Source organism: Gambusia affinis, linkage group LG09 (assembly GCF_019740435.1).
Source record: "Gambusia affinis linkage group LG09, SWU_Gaff_1.0, whole genome shotgun sequence".
Taxonomy (NCBI): domain Eukaryota; kingdom Metazoa; phylum Chordata; class Actinopteri; order Cyprinodontiformes; family Poeciliidae; genus Gambusia; species Gambusia affinis.
In genome coordinates, this window is record NC_057876.1 from 15,464,187 (window position 1) to 15,489,263 (window position 25,077).

The following is a 25,077-nucleotide window of genomic DNA, read 5'->3' on the forward strand; positions in this document are numbered from 1 at the left end:
TATGTTTTATTTGTACATTTATTTACCAAATAATGCTGAATTCTGTAAATCAAAATCTCTTAACGGTAGTTGGTAAAGTCTTTAAATACGGTTTAAGAAAATGTTTTTGCTCGCAGCCGAAAAGACCACATGTAACTTATACTTACTGCTGGAATAATGAAAGGAACTCAGTCTGTTCTCATGAGGTCAGTTGCTGCGTTACTGTCAAACTGTACATTTATGAGAAATGGCTTTGGTTTACAGAGAAAGCTGTTTGGCTGAAATGCTCTTAGAAATACCTCTTCTACTGAAAGGCAACGTGACAGCAAAAAGAAAAATAATAAAGCAAAACTATTTTCTTCTACAGAGAAAAATCAAACCATGCATCAGAAATAAGAAAAAGTGGCAAAAACTTACATCTGTGTAATATAAACATATACATTTAGGATCATTACGTTTCTGCTGCTGATACAAAGGGAACACAACCTGCTACAAACTGTTTTTATTTTAAAATCAGATGTGAAATCACATCAAGGAAACGGACTAAAAGCACAGCAGATTGTCCTTATGTTCCTATACTATACACTCCAATATTTATAGTAAAACAAGCTGAAAATGTTAAAAAAGTAACAACCACACCACAGTTGTATTTACAAAAAAGATTTTTTTTTCCAAGTCAATGCAAGACCATAGAAATAAAAGCTGTATAGACCTAGAATCATCTGAGCAACTTTTATTGTAAGCCCTCTCCAAATAGATTTCCCTTTTTATTTCTACTGCAGCTAAAGTGTAAAAACACACTTGCATACTCGTATACACACACTAGTTAATTCCTGTGCATAAAGCAATACAAAGTGTTTTAAAACTGTTCAGACACACACTGTGTCAGAATCACATGTCAGTCACATTTTCCTATGCAAAATTGTTCACGCACACACACACATATATACACTGTATATATAAAGGTATACACACACATATATATATATATATGAATTACAGAAATGTTTGGGTTCTAGCATTATTAGTGAAACAAGTGGGTGACCAAAGGTAAAAATGGAATTTACAAATGTCTTTAGTGTTAATCTGAAGAAAAATCAGATAATCGAAAGAGTTCATTGTCCTGTGGATGAAACTGGGAGACAACAGCAGGAGGTAGACGTGGTATCTAAACATCCAGGCATTTTTGTGTTCAAATTATCGGATGGGCTCAGATAAAATTCTCAAAATCTTCTTCATATGCCTCATAAGTCATCTTACTTTGGGGGGTGCATGGTCTACGTTTTTCTGATTTGCTTAGATTACTCTTACTTTGGGAATCCAGTAGAAAAAGCACAAATAATATTTTGCATAAAAACAATATTGATCAGTTTATGTAACTGTCCTAAAAACCTCGTTGTTTCTTTGGTGTTCGCAGGTTAGTACTGATTGTCAGGAAACTACTTCAAGTACGGTGATATCCACAGCTTGTCGTTGCCTCTGCTTGATCTTTAGGTTTATGGCTTGAAATGAAAACTGTTTTGGCTCTCGGACCTAAACCCAAATAAATAAAAGAGCAACAAAAGCTGATGACACGTCTCTCCAAATAACAAGAAATTTTGACTAGTAAAAAAAAAAAAAAAAGCTCCATGATCTTGTTCGTGGCAGGCAAAACAAGCACTAGCTATGACTAAAAAAGCAAAAATAATACTGTTGAAACCAGAAGTCTATATACACTGAATAAAAGAATACTTACAGTTAAATCAGATCATGTTTTAGGCCAGTCTTAATTACATTTATATTTATATGCTAAATGTCACAATATTTAGAGAAAGAACATGTCCGATATTTTGGGTGATTTCTTTTAACTTTCTCATGTCAACGAGAAAGCAGTGTGAGGAATTAAAGTACGTCCACTTAAAAATGTCAGACAACCTATCAGCCATCACATCATCATCTGGGCTTTTCATTATTGTTTAAAAATATTGTAATTATTCTATCTGTAAACTCCTAATTTTGAAGACATTAATAATAAATCTGACATATTTTTTCTCTTTCATTGTTGCAGCGTTTAGCAAATACAAATCATTTAGGTGATTCTAACTGGACGAGGATTTTGTTCTGATTTAACTTCAGGGAGCGAGAAAAACTGTGTACGTCTCTTTTTATTTAGTGTATGCTAGCTTCTGGTTTCACCTGTATATCGATAAAACGCTTTTGGTGTCCATTGTTAAAATGACCCATAACTTTCAGCTCTGCTGCTGCCTAAGCATACGTCAAAGCGTTGCCGTTGCTGTGAGGCTTGTTGAAGCCGTTGGCTTCGGTGGACTTGAGAGCTTCCATCTCCTGAATGGCAGGTTGGTTGTCTCTGGCCTCCTGTTCCCTCAGCAGGGTTCTGCGGTGGAAAAACAGGTAACCTGGCAGCAGGAAGCCGGTGAACGAGAAAATCAGAAGGCCAAGGTTGATCTGAAACACAGGCAGGGCGGGGAGGACAGATGAGAAGCAATACCACAAGGTTGATGTCCTGGAGTTTTTTTTTTTATCTTCGTCTTTCAAATCTACTTTAGCCAGAAACATTGTTAGAATTATTCATTAGATTTATTTGGTTTCCAATTCTTTAAAGTCAATTACAAGATTATTTTCTCCTGTGTCAGATTGAAAAAAATCTTACTCTGGATTATCAAATCAAATGCCTTAAGATAAAAATGTCTGCTTCCCAATTTTATGTTTTTACAGAAGCAGGTTAGTAAGTTAGTCTGTCTTTAAAGTGTCACAGAAAAAAAATTAACAATTAAAAGCTAGTGGTCCAAAATGAAATTCCAACAGAGCCGAATGCTCTACTTTATTTATTTATTTTGTTATAAATCATGTATGACTCTGATTTATTGTCACAAAAAAAAAAAATTGTTCATTGCCCTTTTTAGGCTGACAATTAAGGCATTATTTTGCTTGTATGTTGACCTGAGAGGTACGTGTGCACGCATGGGGGGTAAGAGAGCGTTTCCTCACCCAGTAGGCGTTCCCATGAAGATGTGTCACCATGACGACAAAGAGTGGCTGCTGCAGCAGAGCAACCACCGCGCTGATCATGGACTGGAGGCCTGTCAGGGTACCGAAGTGGTTGGACGGGTAGCTGTTGAAGAAAAGTAATAAGTGGTTTAGCATGAATCCTGAATAAACTCCAGGATCATCAGGATGAGCATCAATGCAGAGGAACTTATCTAACTACAATGTTTTATGTTAACGTCTTGTTCTTGATGATGCAACGTATATATGAAAAATGTTAATTACTGCCAGAGATGGCTTGTTTCCATGTCTCCAGTGGACACATGTCATCTTGCTGTAGGGAATTTGACCTGCTATGGTTTTGCTGAAACATCTGGTTGCTTTTATCACACTCTAAAGCTCTGTTTTATTTTGGTGTTTATTTGGTGTTGGAAGACAACTCTAAATGAGTCAGAAAACAATCTGCTTGGACGTTAATATTGTAGTGTTTTCTACCTTATAAAAACAAACATGGCACCGCTGTATTGTTTGCTCTGTGGTTTAAAGAGGAATCTTGTCAAATTTTCCTCGCCTAAGGTAATGAATGCATCCTGTATCTGACGTGTTGCTGGGGCTGCAGGACTCACACAGCAGCATAGAGGCCTCCGCAGCAGGAATGGATGAATCCTCGGACCATAGTGTGGAGGATGAACGTCAAAATCTACGGCAGGAAAACAGAAAAGAGGCAGCTTGTAAGCGTTTGTTCTGATGGTGTTTTGTTGTTAACGTGTAAAGCGGAGCGTTTACCTGTAGAGGCAGATTATCGACAAGGTTACAGATTCCAAAAATGATCAGAAGGATGTTGGTGAAGATGAAGGCTCTCATAGAGTTGGTCACTTTCTGGATCTTACGGTCTCTTTTGGCTCTAAAGGAGAGACAGGACATTTTTGTTTTTAACCTGCATCACACTTGTGTCCAAAACCCACCCTCCAGCTAAAAGAACTTCCTGTTTGCATCCTTACATCCAGTCCAATCAAGCCTGAAGCTGAGAAATAAAATCCCAAGCAACTCACATCTGTTATTTTTTTTTTACTGGACGTACCTCTTCACTATCCCTGTAGAGGCACACTTCTCCTCTTCACACTCCTTCATCTTCCAGTCCATGATGTAACCAATCAGAGGACACGTCACCAGACACAGCAGCTGCAGCGTGCCGAAGATGGAGGCGTAGGAATCCACTGAAAGATCAAGAGGAAAACAGTAAAATGAGGAGAAAAGGTCAGGTACATTCTTAAACATTTATGCCATAATCTAACAAAACTCACCTGTCTTTTCTGCCTCAAGCACAACGTTGTTGGGTGCTAAAACGTAAAAAAAAAAAAAAAAAAAAAAAACTTACAATAGTGATAAAACAATAATAGAAAAAATAAAAACAAAAAGGTCAGACCATGAGGTTAAAGCTCATTGGACACTCACGGTGTTCGTCACCCCGGGTCACCATGAACTCCAGCATTTTATTCATCGCTCCCATGAAGAAGATGATCCTCAGCTGGGTCATCCCCATCGTGACTAAACTCCACATGAAGATGGCGGAGAACACAGACCGGCGGAAAGGAACAGCATCTAAGGGAGGAGGAGAAACCTTTGGTGACGTCGTTTTCAATGCTGTTAATGAACCTGAAGTTTAAGAGCTTACTGTAAAGCTAAAAAGGCGATAATTTAAACAACCTCTACCCAAATTTATAGAATTTTTTTATTATGCTTAAATTAAAAATGTGTCCTTTACCAAAAGATAAAGCTTCATGTTTGGATCGTATGAAGAGTAATCCATTGTGAACTTAACAAATATGAGTTTTACCTAACAAATTAAAGCTTTTTAATTCTTGGTTGCTGCAACTTCCTGTTTTTCTATGTCATGTGACCAGCTCTGGTTGCTCTGGTTTTATTCCACATGATTAACTGGAACCACATTAATGCATTTTATGCATTAAATTTATGAGCTGAATTATCAATGAGTTGTAAAAAATTATTAAAAATATTGTCGTTGGCCCAACACTTCAGCCATATTGCTCTCAGTGCTACTAACGTAACGTAACGTAACGTAACGTAACGTAACGTAACTGGTTATAAAGCCTTCAGGGTGGTTTCACCTTCTACTTTGTCAAATTCAAACACTCTGAAGGTAACTTTCTAAGATGATGTTCCAACGGTTAAAAACTATTTTTATTTGAGAAATTCAATTTATCTTATGTTCGTTAGCATTCATTGGATTAGACTCATTTTGTAAATATATTTTTTTCATACAGGGAGTCAGTGATTAGAGATCATTACAAGAGGTTTTACTTTTCCATCATCCTAACATTGGCTCACAGACAGCTTGATTAGTACATAAACATAATTGAGAATTGTCTTTTTTTTCTCTCTAACATGAGAAGTTAGCTAACTCACTTGGTGCAGTGTCGGGTCCCTTGGGAAGCTTCTCCAGGGAATGTCGGACATCTCCGTTTTTCTGGTTAAGTCTCTCCCCTACAGCCTTCTGCTCAGATGAAGGATCCTCTTGCGTCGTGAGAATCTTACTGTTGAGTACAAAACATCAGACGGTTCCAGCTTTAGATCGCGCTCGCTTGACTTAAATCACTGGTAACGTTTCCGGCAGGCAGGCGGGCGTTACACTGACCTGTAGTCAACCTCGTCTGGAGTTGGGAAGCCTTTTGAGGGCCAGTTCCAGAAGCAGTTCATAAAAACGAGCCCGGCGAGACCCGCCCAGATCCACATGATCACATCGAACTGCAACCCTGCATCGTAGATCAACTACGAAGACGAGAAATTATTGTTGCAAAATATGATGAAATTGCTGATTGAGTTTTTTAGTGCGTGCAGCAAAGTTGTCAAGTCACTGTAGTCATTGGAGACAGACGTTTTAATACTCTTCAGCAATATTCTACAACAAACAATAAACACTGCTCTGAAAAGCCTCAAGTGCTTCAAAGAAAATTTGAAACTGAAAGGTCTTCAGAAACCCTGGACAGCTTTTCATCCCGACCACTTTAGAGGAATACAGAACATCTGGATCCTTTAAAGCAAATTATGAAGAAATCTCTTGCAGTTTCAACAAGGTTCCTACATTTTTTGCAAATAAAACATCCAAACTCACCTTTAATCTGCAGGAGGAAGGTGAGACACACAGGGAAAAACTAGAGCTGTGTTAAATCTTATAATTTACCTTGACGCCGGGGAAAGTGACGGCAGAGGAGGCGTAGGAGCCGATCATCACCGACATGATGGTGGAGCTCATAGAACCAAACATGTTGGGGAGCTGCAGGCATAAAACAGACACACAGTTATTTATAATACTTATTAAATTAACATTAAATGTGTGAAAGCTGTTTGATTTTTCTCACCACCAGGGGGCAGAATGTATCAGCTTTAAGAAGTAGACTGGGGAAAACTTTCTACGTTTTTCTCCTCCTGGAGAGGAATTTATTACTTTCTAATTTCATGACAGCCTCACAGTTTCAGACGAACAAAGCTTTGCTGTTTTAAAAGATTTTGGATTAAAGTCTGACCTTTCAGCATACTGTTTGACCCGCTGAGCTTAACCCACTGCGAATGGCTGCCTGAAACATACCAAACCACATGGTGGCAGGTACCATCACATCATATATTAGGCTGGCCCATTCACAGCAGTAAGAAGATTATAACATATAACAACAATCCATTGTGTTGGCAGCACACTAAATGCCCTTTGATTGCAGGTTTAAATGGGTCAATCGTGATTATAAAAAATCACATGTGAGGGATTGTAGTTGTCCTCCATGACGGGCTCACTATTTTACCTAACCTGCTGTCGGCGTCACCTAATCCCTCAGCTGTGTCAGGGTTCACCGAGACTTGTCAGTGACCCCTGATCTCACACATCTATGAGACACTGATAGGTTCAGAGCTCAGAGTCTGACTTTCATTTGGGAGAGAAGAGGCCGGGAGGACAGGTGCATTAACCAACAGCTACCTGCAAATATGTCTGGCTTATTTGCTGGCTACTCGCCTTTTGATACGCATCCAGCTGCCATGAAGCAATACTTGTTGGGAGTTGCACTTTCTGCTGCTGGAAACCGTAATCCTCTGTGATCCACGGTAAATATAAACCAAGCAGCTTGAACTGTAACACATGTTTAATCCCTCCTAATAACTGATCATGCAGAGCTATTTGTAAACTTGCCTTATTATATCTGAACCTTAAAAAAGGGAACTCTGCCAAGCTTAGCAGCCTCACAGGCCCTGAGATGGAGGGAAAAGCTGATTAAACATCAGGTAATTACTGAATAGAACTAATATTTTAAAACCAACACTGTCTATTTTAGTTATATCCCAACAGGATAGGTTGAATAAAAAAACAGTTTGGACTTTGTACAACTGGGAGCAAAATTTCACCATTGCAACATGTTATTGCCTGCTTTGTTCTGATTTGCCTTTTAAAACCCTCCGGAATATACATGCATTTATATCTGTTTAAGGGTCTGAAGTAGATCAACCCCTTTTATTTTGACACCCCTAACTAAATCACCTTAAAATAACAAGCTAGAAGAGTTCAAAGCTGGGTTAAGAGATCTGTTACGAGACCTGTGGCACTCTGGGGGAGCTCCACTGCTCATGTGGGTCACGCACTACACAAATCTGGCCTTCATTGAAGAAAGTTATCGTTGAAATAATGCAACAGGAAGTCCTGCTTGCAGTTTGCCTCAAGACATGTAGAGGAAAAAGCAAACATGAATGACTCATCCTATATGAAAAGCATTAAATGCAGCATTCCCACAGTGAAGCATGGTGGTGGCAGTATCATATTGAGGTTAGAGTCGATGACAAGATGGCCGAAGCTATGTTACTTATTACAGTTGTTAGGGTTGGTTGTGTTGTCAATATGCGGTTTTGAAAAGTAATTTCAATGCATTTTTATGTTTCTACCAAGAATAACAAGAAAATAAAGTTAATCTAGTCATTTTATGAAACAGAAACCATATAAGTATACAGAGCGATTTTAGACAGGAATATGTTCCCACCAGGAACAGACTTCCAGGAACTTCAGAGCCACATATTGAAAATCTTTCTCTAGAGATTCTGTATGTGGGTGTCAAGTGTGCTTTTCTGTGAATGTTGACATTTTATTCTCTAAGTCTGTGAGAAAGCTGCATTGAGATCGCAATATGGTGACAGTTTGCAGCCGGCGTGCTAATGTGTCTGTGTTGCACCAGGAAGCATCAGGTCACTTTGAGAGCCCACAGCAAGCGGTTAGCAGGCAAACAGGAGAAAAAGGTTTCCCTGAGAGCGTGGCAGAGAGAGCCTGACTGTCTGAGGAAGAGGAGGAAAAACATCTGGAAGAACACTCGTCTTCATTTACGATTTCTCAGAATCGAGGGAAAAACTTGACACCTTCATGGTTGTTAGATTTGTAGATCTGGACTCTGTTGACCACCGAGGTTCAAGGAAATTATGTGGAAAGGTTCACAGAGAAGAGTTTTGAAAAGCAGGCAGAACAAAATAAAATGTCTCTTTCCTATTTAGCATATCCACCTTCTCCTTTAAAATGCATTGAAAAATATTGCTTTAAAGGAATTGGACCAATACAAAATAGCACATAATTGTGGGTTGGAAAACGTTAAAAGTCTGGGATGTATTTGCATTCAGCCGTCCTGTTTCAGTATTTGTATAACCGTCTTTTGCTGCAGTTACAGCAGTAAGTCTTGTGCGGTTTTCCTCTACCAGCAATCCCAGTAAAATACACTAAAGTTTTGGGGTTATGATATGACAAAGTTTGGAAAATGTCACATTTCATCTGTAAGAACAGACATGACGAAGCCCTGCATGTTAACAGGCGACTGAACGGAGCCCTGCGGGGGTTGACCAGGGGTCAGAGAGTCACAGAGAAAAGGAGCTCAGGCCACTCGTTTGTCGCCGCCGATCAGTTTCAGCCTCTGCTCCGGCTGTGCCCACTCAGCTGGACTCTGTACGATCTTGCCAGCCGGCACCGACTTTAATTAGGACTTTAATTACTGAGAATATGCCAAATGACAGGATAATGAGTTCAGAGATGTGTTTCGGCTCTAACGATGCGGAAGAACAGTAGATTACATGCGGAGACGTTGGCAGAAATTATATTTAAAAGAGGGGTAAAAGTTAGTGGGAGAAGCATTTCTTCAGGATTGACTGATCTCTCTTTAAACCACAGCTGCACCTCCTCAGCAGGAAACACTAAACCACAGCTGAGTGGCACCGGCTTCTTCTTTCCCCTCGCTTCATGTCCTCGCTAACCTTTCACAGATTGGCTGAACTGTCACTTCCAGCTGCACTGGACTTGCAGAAACCAGAGCAAGGCCAAATGTTTAGATTTGGATCAAAGCTTTAAAGGTTTCTTTACGTTTGACCCAGAGTGTCAATGTCTTCCACATCCGTAGTTCCCTGTTGTTTGCTTTCTAATTTCACCAACAGCTTCAATAACCCCAGGAAGGAACAACTGAGCACATATTCATCACCAGCAGGAGATCCAGCTGCAACTTCTGCTCTAAACCTTCTCTTGTTTTTTCCTGGAGCGCTGATGTGGTGCAGCTGATTTGCTCACAGCTGGTAATCGATAATGGAAAACTTATCTAACAAGCAGAACTGGTTTACGTGTTCCCAGCGATAGGAAGAGAATTGCTGCTATTCAACCAAGTGTTCCCGTAGTCTGTGAAACCATCACAGATAGGTGTGTCACCCATAGGCTAAAACAGAGGCACGACCAATGCTTAAAGGAATGCTGAAAAGGTGCAGAGCAGGTTTTCAAGCTTTGCTTCCCAATTTATTTGTCATGAGTTTTAGCTAACAGAATCAAATAAGATGCTGTTTTCAGTTTATCTTTTGTTGTACTGTCTCTGCATCTCTCACAAGAAAACCCCAGAAAACAAGAAGACAGTTTAACCAGTAACTATTTTTACAGTTACTGGTTATGTTACTTAAAGAGAACAAAAACGCTTTGCAAAATCAGAACCTCGCCCAAAAAAAAATCAAATGTTTGGATTATTTTATTTAAGTATAATGTTTTAATGTCTTTTTTGTTGTTGTTTTGAGGAGATTGAAACAAATTTTGTATTTTTATTCTAAACTTTTTCAAATATAACTTTTAAAACAAGAGAAAAGAAATTTGAGGTCAATTTTTCAATCACAAAGTGCATTCAAATGCAGCTTTTGTAGTGTTTCTGTACGGTCATACAGCACATTAATTGCTTCACTAACTGGACTTGGTAATTTGCTTTTTATCGGCCAGTTGAAGCTGCTCACTCAGCTCTGCTCACATAAACTGCATTATAATGTCAGAGAGGTTACAATAAGTCTGGTGCCACTCACGTAATCCACCTTAAAGCAAAATATGTTTGAATTGTGCAACCTAAAGAAGCCCCTGCTCTCCCAGATTTTATAAAAGTACAATGTCCTTCAACTAAAATTCAAGCTATGTAAGATGGTACATAGATATGATGAATAAAATGGCAATATTTGCCTGGAAAATAGATACAGCCCCTTTTTATTTTGTTCCTAAAATTCTTTCCTTCCTGGCAGTCGAGATCTGGACATCAGTGTTTGACTTTTAAGGTTTAGCCCAAGAAAAAAAAAAAACCCAAAAAACATCTGACTGTGAGTGTAGCACACACCAGAGGGGAAAATACAACGACCTTTTTCTTAAAGCTGCCACAGATTTCTCAAAGTCGTATAGACATTTATCTTTCCTAATCATAAAGTCATTTCCTACAGCTACTGTGAACTGAGCCTCAGTTAAAGATATTTTGTGCACTAAGTCGCCAAAAAATAAAATGCAACTCATAAAAAATAAAAAATAATCCTTTTTTTTTATTTAATAAAGGATTCATTTTCAACAGACAGCAGTTTCTGCCGAAAATGCCAGTAGAATCGTAACCCAAGGCTGACAAGTAAAATAAAAAAGTGAAATTGTTAGTTAAAGCAAGCTTTGCATCTCATCTCAAAACAAACTGCTTTTAAGTGTTTCCTTCTACTGTTTTTGAGCAGTGCCAGCGGTTTTCCTCGCAGGTATAAATAGTGTATTTATTTATACAGGTGTTGTTTTCACACCACCACGTTACAGACGCCACATAGAGGCTGTGGCATAATGTCATCTACTTAATCAGCCTGACCCTTCGCTGTCCAAACAACTGGGAGGATTACGGGCAAATATCTAATGGACACTAGCAACTTGCATCATCACGTTTGTCTGGTCAAACACATCTGAAAAAGCGTCACATCCATGTTTTGGAGCAGAAAACTGTTCAAATAAAGAAAGGAGCAGGGGGAGGTGCATCAGTTGACAGAGACCCCGCGTGACAAAATGCGTCCTTGTGTATTTTAGGTTGAGGTAAGTGGGCAGAGCTTTGCAGGAGGGTGTGTGGGCAGCCATGGGCCACCATTGGTTCAAACAGGCGTGACAGAGTTTCCCCCTCTGAGAGGTCAGATGCTGCCTTAGGTAAACACAATGTACCCTCAAACAGCATGACTCTAAACACACGCCAGGAAACAAGAGGCAGCTGCACCGATAAAACAGCCCTAATGATGTAGGTGGCAGTATGAGGCCGTCAGCTGCCAAAATATCCCCGTTCATTTGTTCCAGGTACAAAAAACCAGAAACCTTTAATGAGTACTGGATCGACATAAATGGCTTATGATTTTATATTTAAAAAGAAATGAAAAATGAACTAAACATCCCCAGAAACAGATTTAATTATGAAGGACATCCCATCTCTGTGCTTCACTGTGTATCCACCAAGTTTTCCAGGAAGGTTAAAACTAGATTTCCTCAAATACTGCATTTGGTAAAGCAGTGTGTGGGTTTTACCTTGAAAATGTTTACTTAGTTATCTGCATTTTACTGCTATTGTATTGTTTATTGTTGTTGTTTCTCACCGTGATGGAGGTGAAGGTCAAGCAAATTCCTCCGAAGCCGTTCAGTGAGAGAGCTACGAAGATGAGCGCCGACAGATCTGCAGAGAGGAGAAACATCTGACCGTTACGTTTTGTCCAAATAAAACTGCAGAAAGTGTAGGAATAACTGCACGTAAAGATAAAATGCAAGAGTTTCTAGGGGCTGATATGATGTGATTTAAAAATCTTTTACTTTTAATCTGACAGCCGAGACTCATCAGAACGTATATTATATTTTATTGGGTATGACTGAATGTTACAGGTTTATGTATCCTTGTGAGGTCAGAGTGATGTTCTGCAGAGGACTAATTTATTCGTACTCACCGTGAGTGTTGTAAGCAGAACCAGCCATGATGATGCAGGACAGAGCAAATAAGGAGCTGCAAGGAAACACGAAGGGCGAGTGTAAACGATAAAATAATAAACACATAGTAGAACATTGATGAGTCACTGCTAAAGAGTCAACAAATAACTGAGTGAATCACACAACTGAAGGATCATCTAGTGAAAGCATGAGGAAGGATTTTCTCATGAGCCTGACTAAAACTGTCAATCTTTCTCCTGTATTTCACTGCTGTTCTTGCTGTGGTTATTTTGTGGTTTCCTCATGCTCTCCAGGTTTTTGTATGTTTTCCATTAAATCTCCTCTCCTTCTGCCCTGGTGTCATTTGGGTCATCAGCAAACCTCAGATATGACAAAAACTTTCTCATATCCCTCTGATCCATCTATAAAAAAGGATCTAGAGGGGAAAAAAACTTACATCCTGGCATTTTCGCAAATTCTAAACAAATATTTTTATAGGCTAATTAACTGTTCAAGTTTCAACTGGATTTTTCTGACATGGCAGCCTCACTTTCACTCCCTGGGCTCATGAATACTCTTTTAAAACTTTATTTTTGCATGTTAATGTGCACAATTGGCACTCTGACCTGCATTAATGTTCTTTCTGAGTAATTTAATTTTGATCAGTATATTTAGTGACCCGGTTCATCGGGCACAGGCAGCACTTAGCTAATTTATTTGTTTCCTTGTGTTGAAATTATTTCGTTATTCATTTTATATCAATCTCTACCAGGTGAAGACATTTTTTAGGGTAGTGTAAATTTACCATTTTTTATACAAAAGGTAAAGAAATCTACCTGCAGCTGATTCCAGGCTTTTCACCAAAATAAACTTAGTTTTGCTCTTAATAACTGGCAAATAATCCCATTTGCATGTGTGAGATAAAAAAAAAAAGACACTTGAATTTAAAATTGAGAAAAAGGAGTTAAAATAAAATGAAAATTATAAATAGTGGTTGAATGGTGAAGACTGGAGTTAATAAAGGTATTCTGGTTAAAATAAATATTTACATTTTCTTGTGTTTGACACAAAGTGAAGGGACAGCCGAGGGTTAATCCTCACCCAGAGCTACTCAGCGGAAAACTCTACAGGAAGTAAAATGTCCATCGTAAATGTCCGATGGCCAGACTGCAGTGACCTTTGCTCATGTCCAGACCGTTGCTGAGGTTCAGGCAGGAACTCAATGTCAACATCATGCAGGGGTTATAATGTTATGAATGATTATTGCACAATTACTCCTCCCTGCATGGGAACGAATACAAAACTGCTCCACCTTGACTCTCTTCACAAATACAACAAAAAGCATTCCTCTGTAGGAATGCCGTCCTTCCACACAGCAGTAGTAAAGGAATAATGGAGGTAAAAGCCGTGAGAAGAAACATGTTGCTGCAACTAGAATCCTACGTTTGCATGTTGGGAAATGAGGGCAAGCTGTCATTCCTGTTAAATGACTTGACTCAGAAAATGTGACGATGACTAGTGTGATAACAATCTGTGATCAGCTTGCGTCAGAATATTTAGTGACCCAGTTCACCGGGCACAGGCAGCACTTAGCTAATTTGACTCTTTTTCTGACAAGCTACTAGACCAGGGCTGGGTTGTTTGTGGTGTTTTCACTCCAGCTTCACAGACAGATGGACAAAGTGTATTTTGTGACCCTACCTGCCAACCAGCCGAATTGGACGTGGGCCGTACTTGTCCATCAGGATGCCTAACGGCAGGGTCGTGGCGCTCAGCAGGAAGGAGCCGATGGTGAATCCAAGATTTAGCATCTCCTCCTGTTCCACACAGAACACCCAGTCATGTGCGCCTTCAGTGGTGTTTTCAGAATGCAGGACCACCGAATCGTTTTCTGAGGGATAAAGTGTAAAAAGCTGATCAGACAGCTGCAACAGAGCGACATCCTAAACAAAAAATAACCAGCGTTCTCAAGACAACCATGAAAAACCAAAAGACGGCTTGGTGCTCCTCTTCAAACACACACTGACATCTAAAATACATATTTATTATTATTCTTTCATCGAGATAAAGTACGTTTGAGAGAACTGAATGGCTCTTTAGCAACAAATGCTTTTCTCTTTTTACCTGAGCACAGGTGAGAGTAGAAGCCCTCCCTCTTCAGCATGATGAGAAGAGAGCCCCATCCCAACAACACGGCCGAACACAGAAGGTTTTCAATCACCGCTGTCACCGCCATCCACCAGCGCCTCCTGTAGGCCTGAACGAGACTGGGCCCCATGGCTGATGCCCTGAAACCCAAAAGAGAGAAGATTGTGAAAAAAAGCAAACAATAAAAAAAATTAATCAATTGTTTAACAAAGCTTTGTTGTTTTAAGCTGAAATACAGTATAAACATTTTAAAATGGATGCTAAGCAGAGGTACTGAAATCATGAAGTCTTCATTTGATTATTTCAGTACAAACAATTATATTTACCATTCTTTAAAGCAAGCTATATATTACATATTTTATGTACTGTATACTTCTACGGTTGGAAAGCAAGAATGGTCTAGTACTATTTAGCATTTTAAAGGCAGCTGCCTTTACCAGCAATGGAGGTGTCTTATTTTTGCAACATGTAGTGATGCAAACTTAATAAAATGAACATATTTTTCATGCTAAGCTGCAGGATCTAAATCCTCATATGTAAGGCTGTTCTCTAATTAGCTGAATAGACAACATGGCCTTTAGGAGGGAAATATGTGTAACTTCACACTTCATGCATTGCAGGTCTTCTTGAAACTGTGTTGCATAAGTTTGAGATCTGCATAAGTCTCTAAGATTAAATCAATTACCTGTTTTTTGCCGCCAGCTGCTCGTTTCTATAAATGTGCCATAGAAAACAAGTTGCTTGTTGTCCTATCATTTGACCCTGGAGATCACTGACAGGATAATTTAATCACATTCATATGATTTCCTGTTCAAGGCTTGGAAATTTTGTGCTTCTGCATTTTGTATCTATTAATTTGCCTTTTGCTTGAGCCCTAATTGTGTTATTGTTTTGTAAACCCTTTCTTTACATGTACTGTGTGAATTATACACAGTAATCTCCTTGCTATGCTCTCAGTGAAACACCAGCTACATTAATTCATATGGAAAAGAGTCAACAAACACTAAAACTTTATTGTGCATATCAGAGCTGCTGCATCTTGAAAGCTTCAGGTTTTAGCTGAATGAGCCTTTTTTACGGACAGTTTCGCCCTGGTTTCATCTCTCTTGGATAAAACTGGTTCACAAAATGGGTGACTTTTATGTAACTGCAGATCTGTGTCCGAACAGAAGGGCCTGTACTGCCAAACCAAACAAAGAAAAGCCAGTCGTGACCACCTCTAAAGAACAGACACACGAACACACCCTCAGGACAGGCTGAGGGTCACTTTAACCTCTGACAGTGGAGTTAAAAGAAATCTGACAGCACTCATCTGGAAAATGTCTAAATAAAACACAATAATCCAAAAATAACCAACTATGCGAAGCTGCAAAAAGGCGTAAAAGGAAAAGAAGGTGGGCAGGAGGAGGAGGACTACAGTCAGGCCCTTCGTAACGAGGGCCTGTTTCTTGCATGGGTCGTACTGGACAAACTGGGATGCTCTAAAGGAACAGATTTGTCTCTGCGTGTGCCTGTGAGGCATGTGTGTAATGCGATTACTCACAGCCCAGCGAGCAGCCAGTCTGCTGAAAGGAGCATTTAAAACGGAGGATTTCCCTGTAACTGACACCCCGTGATGAAAATTTCTGCAGTGGTCAGTCACACACGCACACACACACCCACACGCACACACACACACACACACACACACACACACGCCTACATCCAACTCCCCCTATCCCCAACATGGAGGTGACAGAGTGAAACTATTCTCATTCACTCACTTCTGTAAATCCAGAAATGAGACTGATAATGAAGTCAGAAAGTAAGAAGGAAGACTCTGAATGAGTGGGAAGTAAAGTTCTGGGCTTGAAACTACAGCTGAATTAAACTGGTTTATACAGCATGAAGTCATGAATATGTTACAGAACTTGGAGCTTTTCCTCTTTTTGTGTTTCTAGTCCAAAGAGCCAAAACGCCTTTATATAGGAATACATGAGTTTTTAATTGTTTTCATTACCTTCGACGTGAACCCTGCTCATCATATCAAAGGTTCAAACCAACATTTGTCTTCATTATAGCTCCATTATTCAGGTTTATGTCACTTTGGATAGAGTTTAGGTTTATGCTGCAGTTTCCATTGTTCTTATTGGAACAGATCTGATTTTGACCGATTTGGTTTATTTCTTCAAAGGATTTTATCTCATAAAAGGTACAAAAGTGCTGCAGATTGATTGATACAGATAATAGTTTTGAATCCAGTTTTTTTTATTTTGATTAGTGATTAGAGATCAGAGAAAGTTAAGGGAAAAAATGGCAAACTGACTGATGCATCTCTAATTTTTAGCACATTAAATAGATGTACCATGACTCTAGACACTAGTATTGGTGAAGTGATCCCAAAACTTCAAAATCACTGCAAGAAAATAACATTTTAACCAGGATAATTACTAAGGATTTCCTAATTATGCCAACAATTCAGTGCTTTTACATTAAAAGATTATTTTACCAGCTGCAACTTGTGAGTAAAAGCTTTGATCAAATTCACAACAGGATGCTGGAATCAAACGCATCTTTCTGTAAGGTGGGTAGATATTGATCTATTTCACTTCTATTTTACCTGAAAAGACTGAGCTACAAAGAGACCAAAACTGCCAAAGTATGAAATGGCAAAGCAGTGACATGCACTCCCAGTCAGCTGACTTGTTTAGTTTGAGTTATGCCATTATAATACGATTATAAATGTCCTACAATGATCTCTGGCAGACCTGAAATGTTTAACAGTCATTTGCTTTATGACAACTATCATGGAAAAAACAACCACAGATGTGGAGGTGGTCCTACTCGTGTGTTATTAGTAACATCAGAACGTAAAATGTCCTTGAAAACATCATGTGATGTGTAAACAGCACAGCAACTGTCATAAATCTGCATGTAGAACATGTAGAACTGAGGAAAGGCAGTCAGTGAAGCCAAAGGTTTCTATCTTAGCTTACAAATGTAGATGTGTTGAGATTGTGAGGTCACAAGATAAACACTACGCGTCAACACACAGTGGAAACCAGTTCTCCGAATGCAATAGCCAGCAGCCATGATTTTAAGGTATCAGAATAACTGCATGTATGTGTGTGCGTGTGTGTGTATCAAGTATCTAAGCTCAGGTTAAAGGAGGATGTGGGCCGAGACAATCTGGGGTCTTGTGAATTGTTTCCATCCTGTTGGCTGCTCTCTGATACTACTGCAGCTGCGGAGGTTTTCAAAAGTGTTCACACTCCTAGGTTTTTAAGATTATATCATGTTCCATCTGAAAACTTGTGATAAACCAACACAAAGTAGTTTGTCACTAAATATAGAGCAATCATGGGAGGCTGTAAAAGACTTGAGGCAGAGGAAGATATTTGTCTTAAAGCAGGACAATGAACGACTCTATACATGCAGCCAGAAGTACAACTGCATGGCTTCCAACAAAGAATTGTCACATGTCAAAATGGTCCAGTCAAAGTCCAGATCTTAATCCAACTGAAGAACCCTGGCACAATTTAAAAGGTAACATTCATGTGATTTTCCTTATCCAATCTGACTGAGCTTGAGTTATTTCACAAAGAAGAATGTGAAATAACTTTGCTGTGCTACAAAGTAAAAAATACAAATTTTCAAGTTTGAAGTTCCAATAATACAATGTGGTAAAGCTCAAGGGGCGTTAACTCTGCATTCTTCCATTCTATCGTACTTTAAGAATGCGAGCTGTAGGAACATGAGAGCCTTTGTATTGTGATAAGGTGGAGCGGTCAACACAACAAATACTTGCCGACAAGTAAAACAAGAAAGCAATGTGTCCTTAGTGTTGGTAGGCAGCTGTGACTCCTGACACAACAATGCGAAGCATGTTGGCTGAGCATGTATGGAGAGCCGGAAGCCTGAGTAAGGAATCCCATATTTGGAAAACGTTTCCGGAAATACCTGAGGTCCAGCCGAATGATGCAATTTTGCTTCTACTGAAGTCATGCAGCGCTGTAGTAGAGATAAGTATCTGGTTATGAGGTTGGATTACATACATAAATAAATGATAGTATTTAATTTGGCCATGTCTGTTTTATTCATTTTGTGTCCAGCTTTTCTTTTTAAGTCTTTCTTCCCCCGCTCAAATCCAGCACTGCTCTTTTTTCCATGCTGGGGAATATTGCTGGCCCCGACCCGCCGTGTTTATTATTCTCCGCAGGACATAAAGAACCACAGGACAAACTCTTCATTCTTATACGTTTCCAAGAAAATAAACCACACGCTCTGGGACAACCCTCTAACGCCGCCTTGCCGGGAGGGTAGCTGCTTCTCCGCGGGTGTGACCTCCGCCTGGGTCGGGTTACTGACTCCAAGGGGCGGCCCGTGCGGAACGTTCTCTGACTCAGCGCAAAACAGTAATTATGAGTTTAAAACAAGCAATGAATCCGCCTCGCCCCCCCCCCAAAAAAAATATCGAGTTTCCAATAACACGCCTATAGAAGAGCCTTAACCAACATCAAGAAAAGCATATGTTTCTCGTTTTCTGGTTTCATCATTTTTGAGCTAAAACCAATAACAATATTTACAAATACAACTTCCACTACAGGCATAAAAGCTACAAATGTACAATTTATGTAAACAAAATGAGTTCTCTTCTTGATAAACACGGTTTTGTACAACCAAGCCACATTCCAGTAAGTATTTTCCACATTTTTAGAATTAAAACAATACAAGTCAACATACTGGCCTAATCTTGGAGATAAATGTCATCAGAACCAGCATACACGCCTTTTTGTAGGCTAACAACATTTAGCAATATTTGTTCCTTATAAGTCCATTTTGGACATGTAAACAAACCAATTCTTTTGTACATAAACCCATTCCCATCACTTTATTTTTTATTGTCGCAAAAACATTTTTATGAGAATACAAAAATCTCATTTAGAATTTAATTTAAGTGTTTTGATTTTTTTTTTAAAGTGATTTTACAACCTGCTACCATTTGCTGTGGTCAAGATAATATCTCGCAGCCTTATTGGAAAATAAACAAAAGTTAAAAACGTCTAAAAATATGTATTTCTATCTGAATAAACCAGACAAAAGCTCACTTTTATCTGCAAACCAATGCTGGAGGTGGTGTTATTCTCTTCTCCTATTTGACTTCTAATTCTCCTACCTCTTTCAGTTTCAGTGGGTAAACTTTTTCACCACCCCACTAAATAATTGAACAGCCTTAGCTGATGGGTAAGGGGACAGTTCCTCAATTTTTTGTTCCCAGAACCAAAACATTTTGTACCCATGGATACTTAAAATCATTATACGACCAGTTTATTTTTCTTTTGTGATGAATCATTAGAAACAATATTAGAAATGCTCCCTTTTTTAAAAATCTCCCTTCTTATTACATATAACTATATTTTGATTTTTGAAAGCCTTGTGGTACATCCTATTTCTATTTGTTCAATTCCCAAATGGACCAGATGATAAATTGTGGCCCCCAATCAAACCAAAATAAGTCTAATCCATCACCAACTGATAGATATTGATAAAACTCATGAAATCAAATTCCCTTACATCTAAAAAATAGTTTAAACGGTACAAAACGTACCTGAGCATATGGCTTAATCAAAATCAAATTCAATCAACTTTTATTTGTATAACACATTTCAGCAGCAAGGCATTTCAAAGTGCTTTACATCATAATAAACACAAAAACACAATAAACAATCAAAACATAACATTAAGTCAGGTTCCGTCAATAAATTTGCAATTGATTATGTTTCAAATACAACTCTAAACAAGTGAGTTTTTAGTTGAGATTTAAAGGAAGTCAGTGTTTCAGCTGTTTTACAGTTTTCTGGAAGTTTGTTCTGGGGTACGAAACGACCACAACTACAAGGCTACAAAGTTGGCCATAATAACAGTATCCTTTTTATCTTTTCTTTGGCATTTCATAAGTAGACATCAACATGATAAACAAAGTTAATGAAATTGTACCAAAACAGTACATTTGTAAAATATTTAACTCCCCAATTTAAAGTGAATATGGATCTACTTTGGTAAATTCTGACTCTGGGAGGAGCCAGTGAAGGCAACGCGTTTCTTTATCCTGATGAGACAATAAAACTAATGCTAAAATAATGTTAGAGTTTAAAGTGCGGTGTAGTAATACCTTAGAAGTTGTGTTACATGCTTTTTCGTCAATAGTAAAGGTGCTATTACGCATAGGAAGTTCCTCTCAGCTATGTGATGGAAACAATGTTTTACTACTACAAGGAAGAAATAGTAGTAAAGCATTGTTCAAGCATGGCAGAAACTCTTACCATTTCCGACATATCCGTGGATTCCCGATCATTAGATCTAGTTTTTACTTCTTAACTTCTTCGCGTGTCCGCGCCGCGTCTTTTACGTGGTTTGCTAATTTTCGCGGGTTTATGAAGAAACGCCTTGATGAAAGCGAAGTTAAAAAGTTATGTCCGCCTGTTTAGTTTAATGCCACGTGTCTGTAGCCGGTCCTTTCAGCTACCGCTCAGTCTACATGTACATTACCACCATCAGTATCACGTCTGCAGCACACAAAAACATGACAAGTCTTAGGAACAAACAAACAAACAACTATTTACTTACTTAAGTTGTGTGTTTTCTTTGCGAGAGAAACAGTCTTCAGATGATGTCTTAAGTTTCATTCAGGGTATCAAGCTGCTAATTAAAAACTTATCAACTCCCACAGTTACTTATATTAGTCAATGTTAAGATCCTGAAGCCATGAGGTAGTTGTACTTTTTTCCTATTTGTTTCTTCTTTGTTGAGGATTAAGTTTCTCACACACACATGTCTCTGTTCTCTCTGGCTTCATTTGAAACACCCCGTTCTCCTATTTGACTTCTAATTCCCTCCCTCTTTCAGTTAGTTACCACCCTTCAGCCCTCTTTTCCCCACTACCCCGTACATTTTACAAATGCTTTTCTCTCACCTCCAAATACTAAAAACACATGTAGTCCCACATGGTAAATGTTAGGACACACAATGTGATGACAAGTCATATTCAATTATTTGTTTCCATATTCGTTTTGCAGCCAGCAAAGAATAAACACAAAGAAAAGTATAAATATATTTGACCGAATATAAAAATAACCACAACCAGAATTCAAACATGAGCTACTGCAGTCTCTGTTTCTGCCTATCAGGTTGAATTATTGATGATGGTGACAATAACAGGAACAAATGAACGGCTCGGTTTGCATTTTATCACTGTGCATCTGTGTGGCCAATGGCAGCAACCTTTAGCTAAACTAAAAAGAGGTTGGTTTGGGTCAAAAAGGTTTGATTTAGCCTTCCCTTTGACTCTTGTATTACATAAGTGGGAGCTTTACAAGACTCCCACTTGTAGTCTTATTATTTTGTAGGATGAGGAGTTTAAACCAGCATAAGTTCCATCTAAAAAACATTAATATTTTGTGAAACTGTAACATGTATTGCCAGTCAGAATCACCACACATTGAGTGATACAATCCAAGCCTGTTTCTTGTGATGTTGATGATTGTGGTTTACAGAAAATGAAAGCACAAAAATTCAGTGTCAGAAAATTTTAATGCTGTGAAAAGGTCACTATTGGAAACTGTACGTATTCACAAACTTTACAATTGAGATGTTTTCAGACACAGTGAAGCACTGTGAAGACATTCTGGATGCACTGTAAATACATTTACATAGGATAAGAATGTCAGGAATGCAAGACTTTGTCATTTCAGACACGATCTGTTTGAAATCATGTAGTTACATCTGCATTCAACTGCAATGAATCCAATTAATGCTATTAATAGTACAGCACAGTTAAATTCAGTAAACGCCAATTTATAAAAAACATTATCTTACTGGGGAAGATTAATTGTTTATATATTATATTGTTTATAATATATAAACAAGCCTGTGGTAATAGTTTAAATGAGAAATTGAGTACAGCAAACATTCATAAAAATTTGACTTTGACAACTGACTGGGAGCTAAGAGGTAAGAAAGCAGCAATAGAAAAAAAAATCAATTACACTCTGGTCTAGTAGGAGCTTTATATGATAAAGAACATCATTATTGGCAACATGTAGCTCTGTTTATATAGGAGAGAATATATTGGGATCAACAAAGTATTTTTGAATTTGAATTGAAACACTTATTATATAAACAAGGGATTATTAATATGTCAGTTTGCAGCAGCATGTCTTTTGTTGGCTTTGTCCTGAAAAGTAGCACAGTTAAACAAAGGCGCTCTGGCCCTGGTGTGTTTTGTACAGAAAAAGAACAAAGGCAGAAACCAAAACCATGTATTTCTAGGAAGAAGACTCAAGGAAATAAAACCTGTGCCTTCAATCAAAAGCAGAACCAGAGGAAAAACAGACCTAATCCAGCAATGGTCTAATTGTCACAGTATCATTAGCATCAGCATGGTGAGGAAACGAGGGAGTGTTCCAGTTTTATCAGTGAGCTTTATCAAAGAAAATACATTTACATGACAACTAAAAGCTCATTTTCCCATTGTATTTTCAGATCCTCCATAAGCCAAAAGAATACAAACAGTCTGAAAGCGAAATGTTCTGCTGGGGACATAAGGAGGCGTGGATTTTTGAAGACATCATTCAGGGCACAAAGAAATTTCTTGGATTAGCTAAAGACGCATTTTTACATGCCAATATGTGTAGAGTTACCTTAGACATGCCTCGACCACAGTAGAATTAAAAAAACCTGAAATACAGGTTTTAAGCTAGTGGCTTTAGAGTCCACTTTGTCATTTAACACCTGGAAACCACAGTATGTAAATAATATATAAGGAGGAAACTGCTGAACACTGGGAAATAATTTAAATAACTTAGTATTCTATCAAGTTTGTTAAAATTCGTATAGGTTTTTAAAACTCTGATGTATTTTTCCCATTTTTGCTTTTGCAACACTAAGTTTAAAGTTTGAAATATCATTGTTTCTAATTCTACAGTATGTGATAAAAGATCAAAACTTACTATCTAAAATTTGGTTTTCATATATTTCTTAATATTTATTTGTATTTTGTTTATCAATAGGAAGTTTTTTTTTAGCAACACAGGATGTTGCTGAAAGTGTTATCTGAATAAATACAACTCAGTTCAATTCAAAAATACTTTATTGATCGCAGAGAAAATTTTTAACTCGTTATATGGTTGAAGCAATGTTTTACTTGAAACAGCAAAGCTTTACTATTTTAGTACTGAGATAATAGTGTTCGAAAGTATTTTAATATAAAATGCATAAAAATACATTTGAATTGCAAAGCAAACTTTGGACTGTAAAACTAATATTCATAAATCAAATCTGGTATATGAGCACATAAAAATTAGTTCTCTCTCAACATATTGCACATAGGGAAGTAAATTATGAAAGCTTCTCGTTCTATTGTATTATTGCATACCTGCCAGGATCTGTACTAATCATAGTTTCCACACAATCTGCAAACTTGCAGTTTGCAGGGCTTCACAAGAAACTACCCAGCACTCTATTTTTAAATCTGTAATAATTTGTGCAGGTTAATCACAGGTTAGCAGGAAGTCATGGAGCATTTGCTCAAGCTGCGGGTGTAAATCTGAGAACTCCAGGGCCTCCAGTTTCTTAATGAAAATAATCCTGCTGGAATTTGTGTGAGCTCTTTCCAGCTGTGATACCTAGAAATATGCCCTTTGAACTCACCTGCTGACCTCACCTGTTAACTGTAATATCCTCACCAACGTGTCAGGCTGAACTGGACACATTTCACAGCAGGGAAGGCGAAGTTTCATATGTGAGCTGAGCGACTGTGAGCAGAGTGCACATAATGAGGAAAATCTGTGAAAGTCTCAGTTTCTGAGGGCACATTTATATCCTTTTTTATAAAATAGAAAGCAATTAAAAAACTATATCTGTGTTTGTTATAAAGTGCTGGAATTAAATCAGTTTACACTGATTTGTTTATGGAAAAATAAAGAAAAGGATGCAAATTCTACCAAATCGCACTCTGGACTCCTGATGTCGGGCGCCACCTGCTGGGCAGGAAGCAACATTGATGAAATGTCGATATGTACAGTATAGCGTTTGGTTGACAAAGATGTTTTAATGTAAGGATGTTCAACCCTTTTGGCCAAGAATCTCGGACATTTTGTATTGTTTAAATTTTGTAATTTTTTTTCTTTTTGAGGTACAAGTTAATGTTTTAGAGTAAATAAATAATTTGAGGATTTATGGAAATTGAAAAAAATAAACCAACTATATAAAATGTGCAACAAAGTCTCAAAATGTTTCAATCACCAGAGCAGAAAAAACTTTGTGACAGACCATCACAGAGGTTTCAGTTTCCATGGAAATTACTGATCCAAAAGCACAAAAAAGTCAGCTCCAGTTTACTCAACAATTTAAATAAGCCAAAGAAATCAAGAGATTCTGTTATGTGAATCCATGTATTTAAAACTGGAACTGGTTGGACATTTTGTGATGGAGGAAAAATGAAGGCGGAAGAATGAGTTGCTCTGAGGCAACACTGACTCAGGCAGTGGAAAACTGCTGAGTTTGGAAGGTGAGATGGAGTTACTAAAGGCTCAGAAATGTGATTTACAAGAAGGGCAACCATCAAACAAGACAAGACGCCAACACATCCCAAAGTCTTGATTTCTGACAAGGACATGGAAGATGCTGGTGGTCATCATAGTTAACTTACCAGCACTCAGTTTAAAGTCTGTAGTAGGATGTAAAAA

At 38.3% G+C, this 25,077-nt stretch overlaps 1 protein-coding gene across 1 annotated transcript; it reads right to left on the reverse strand.

Annotated features, from left to right (window-relative positions):
- Nucleotides 1–466: 466 nt before the first annotated feature.
- slc43a1a (solute carrier family 43 member 1a) lies at nt 467–21,188 on the reverse strand. Its single transcript, XM_044126412.1, has 15 exons — nt 20,960–21,188; nt 14,330–14,493; nt 13,907–14,096; nt 12,226–12,281; nt 11,884–11,960; nt 6,167–6,259; nt 5,621–5,754; nt 5,392–5,519; nt 4,420–4,566; nt 4,269–4,304; nt 4,046–4,181; nt 3,751–3,868; nt 3,591–3,664; nt 2,968–3,091; nt 467–2,424 (listed from the first exon to the last, which is right to left on the reverse strand). Exons 1-15 carry the CDS (start codon nt 21,016–21,018, stop codon nt 2,224–2,226), a joined length of 1,737 nt encoding a protein of 578 aa, XP_043982347.1. The 5' UTR covers nt 21,019–21,188; the 3' UTR covers nt 467–2,223.
- Nucleotides 21,189–25,077: the final 3,889 nt, after the last annotated feature.

What these genes read in the sequence shown, in the direction of transcription:
- slc43a1a (XM_044126412.1), bottom strand. Translation starts at nt 21,018, where the DNA reads ATGAAACTTAAGACATCATCTGAAGACTGTTTCTCTCGCAAAGAAAAC. An exon ending in TGACCTTCACCTCCATCACG is followed by an intron (nt 6,260 to 11,883) that starts GTGAGAAACAAC and finishes TTATGCCTGCAG; the next exon opens with CTCCCCAACATGTTTGGTTC. An exon ending in CCAGACGAGGTTGACTACAG is followed by an intron (nt 5,520 to 5,620) that starts GTCAGTGTAACG and finishes TGTACTCAACAG; the next exon opens with TAAGATTCTCACGACGCAAG.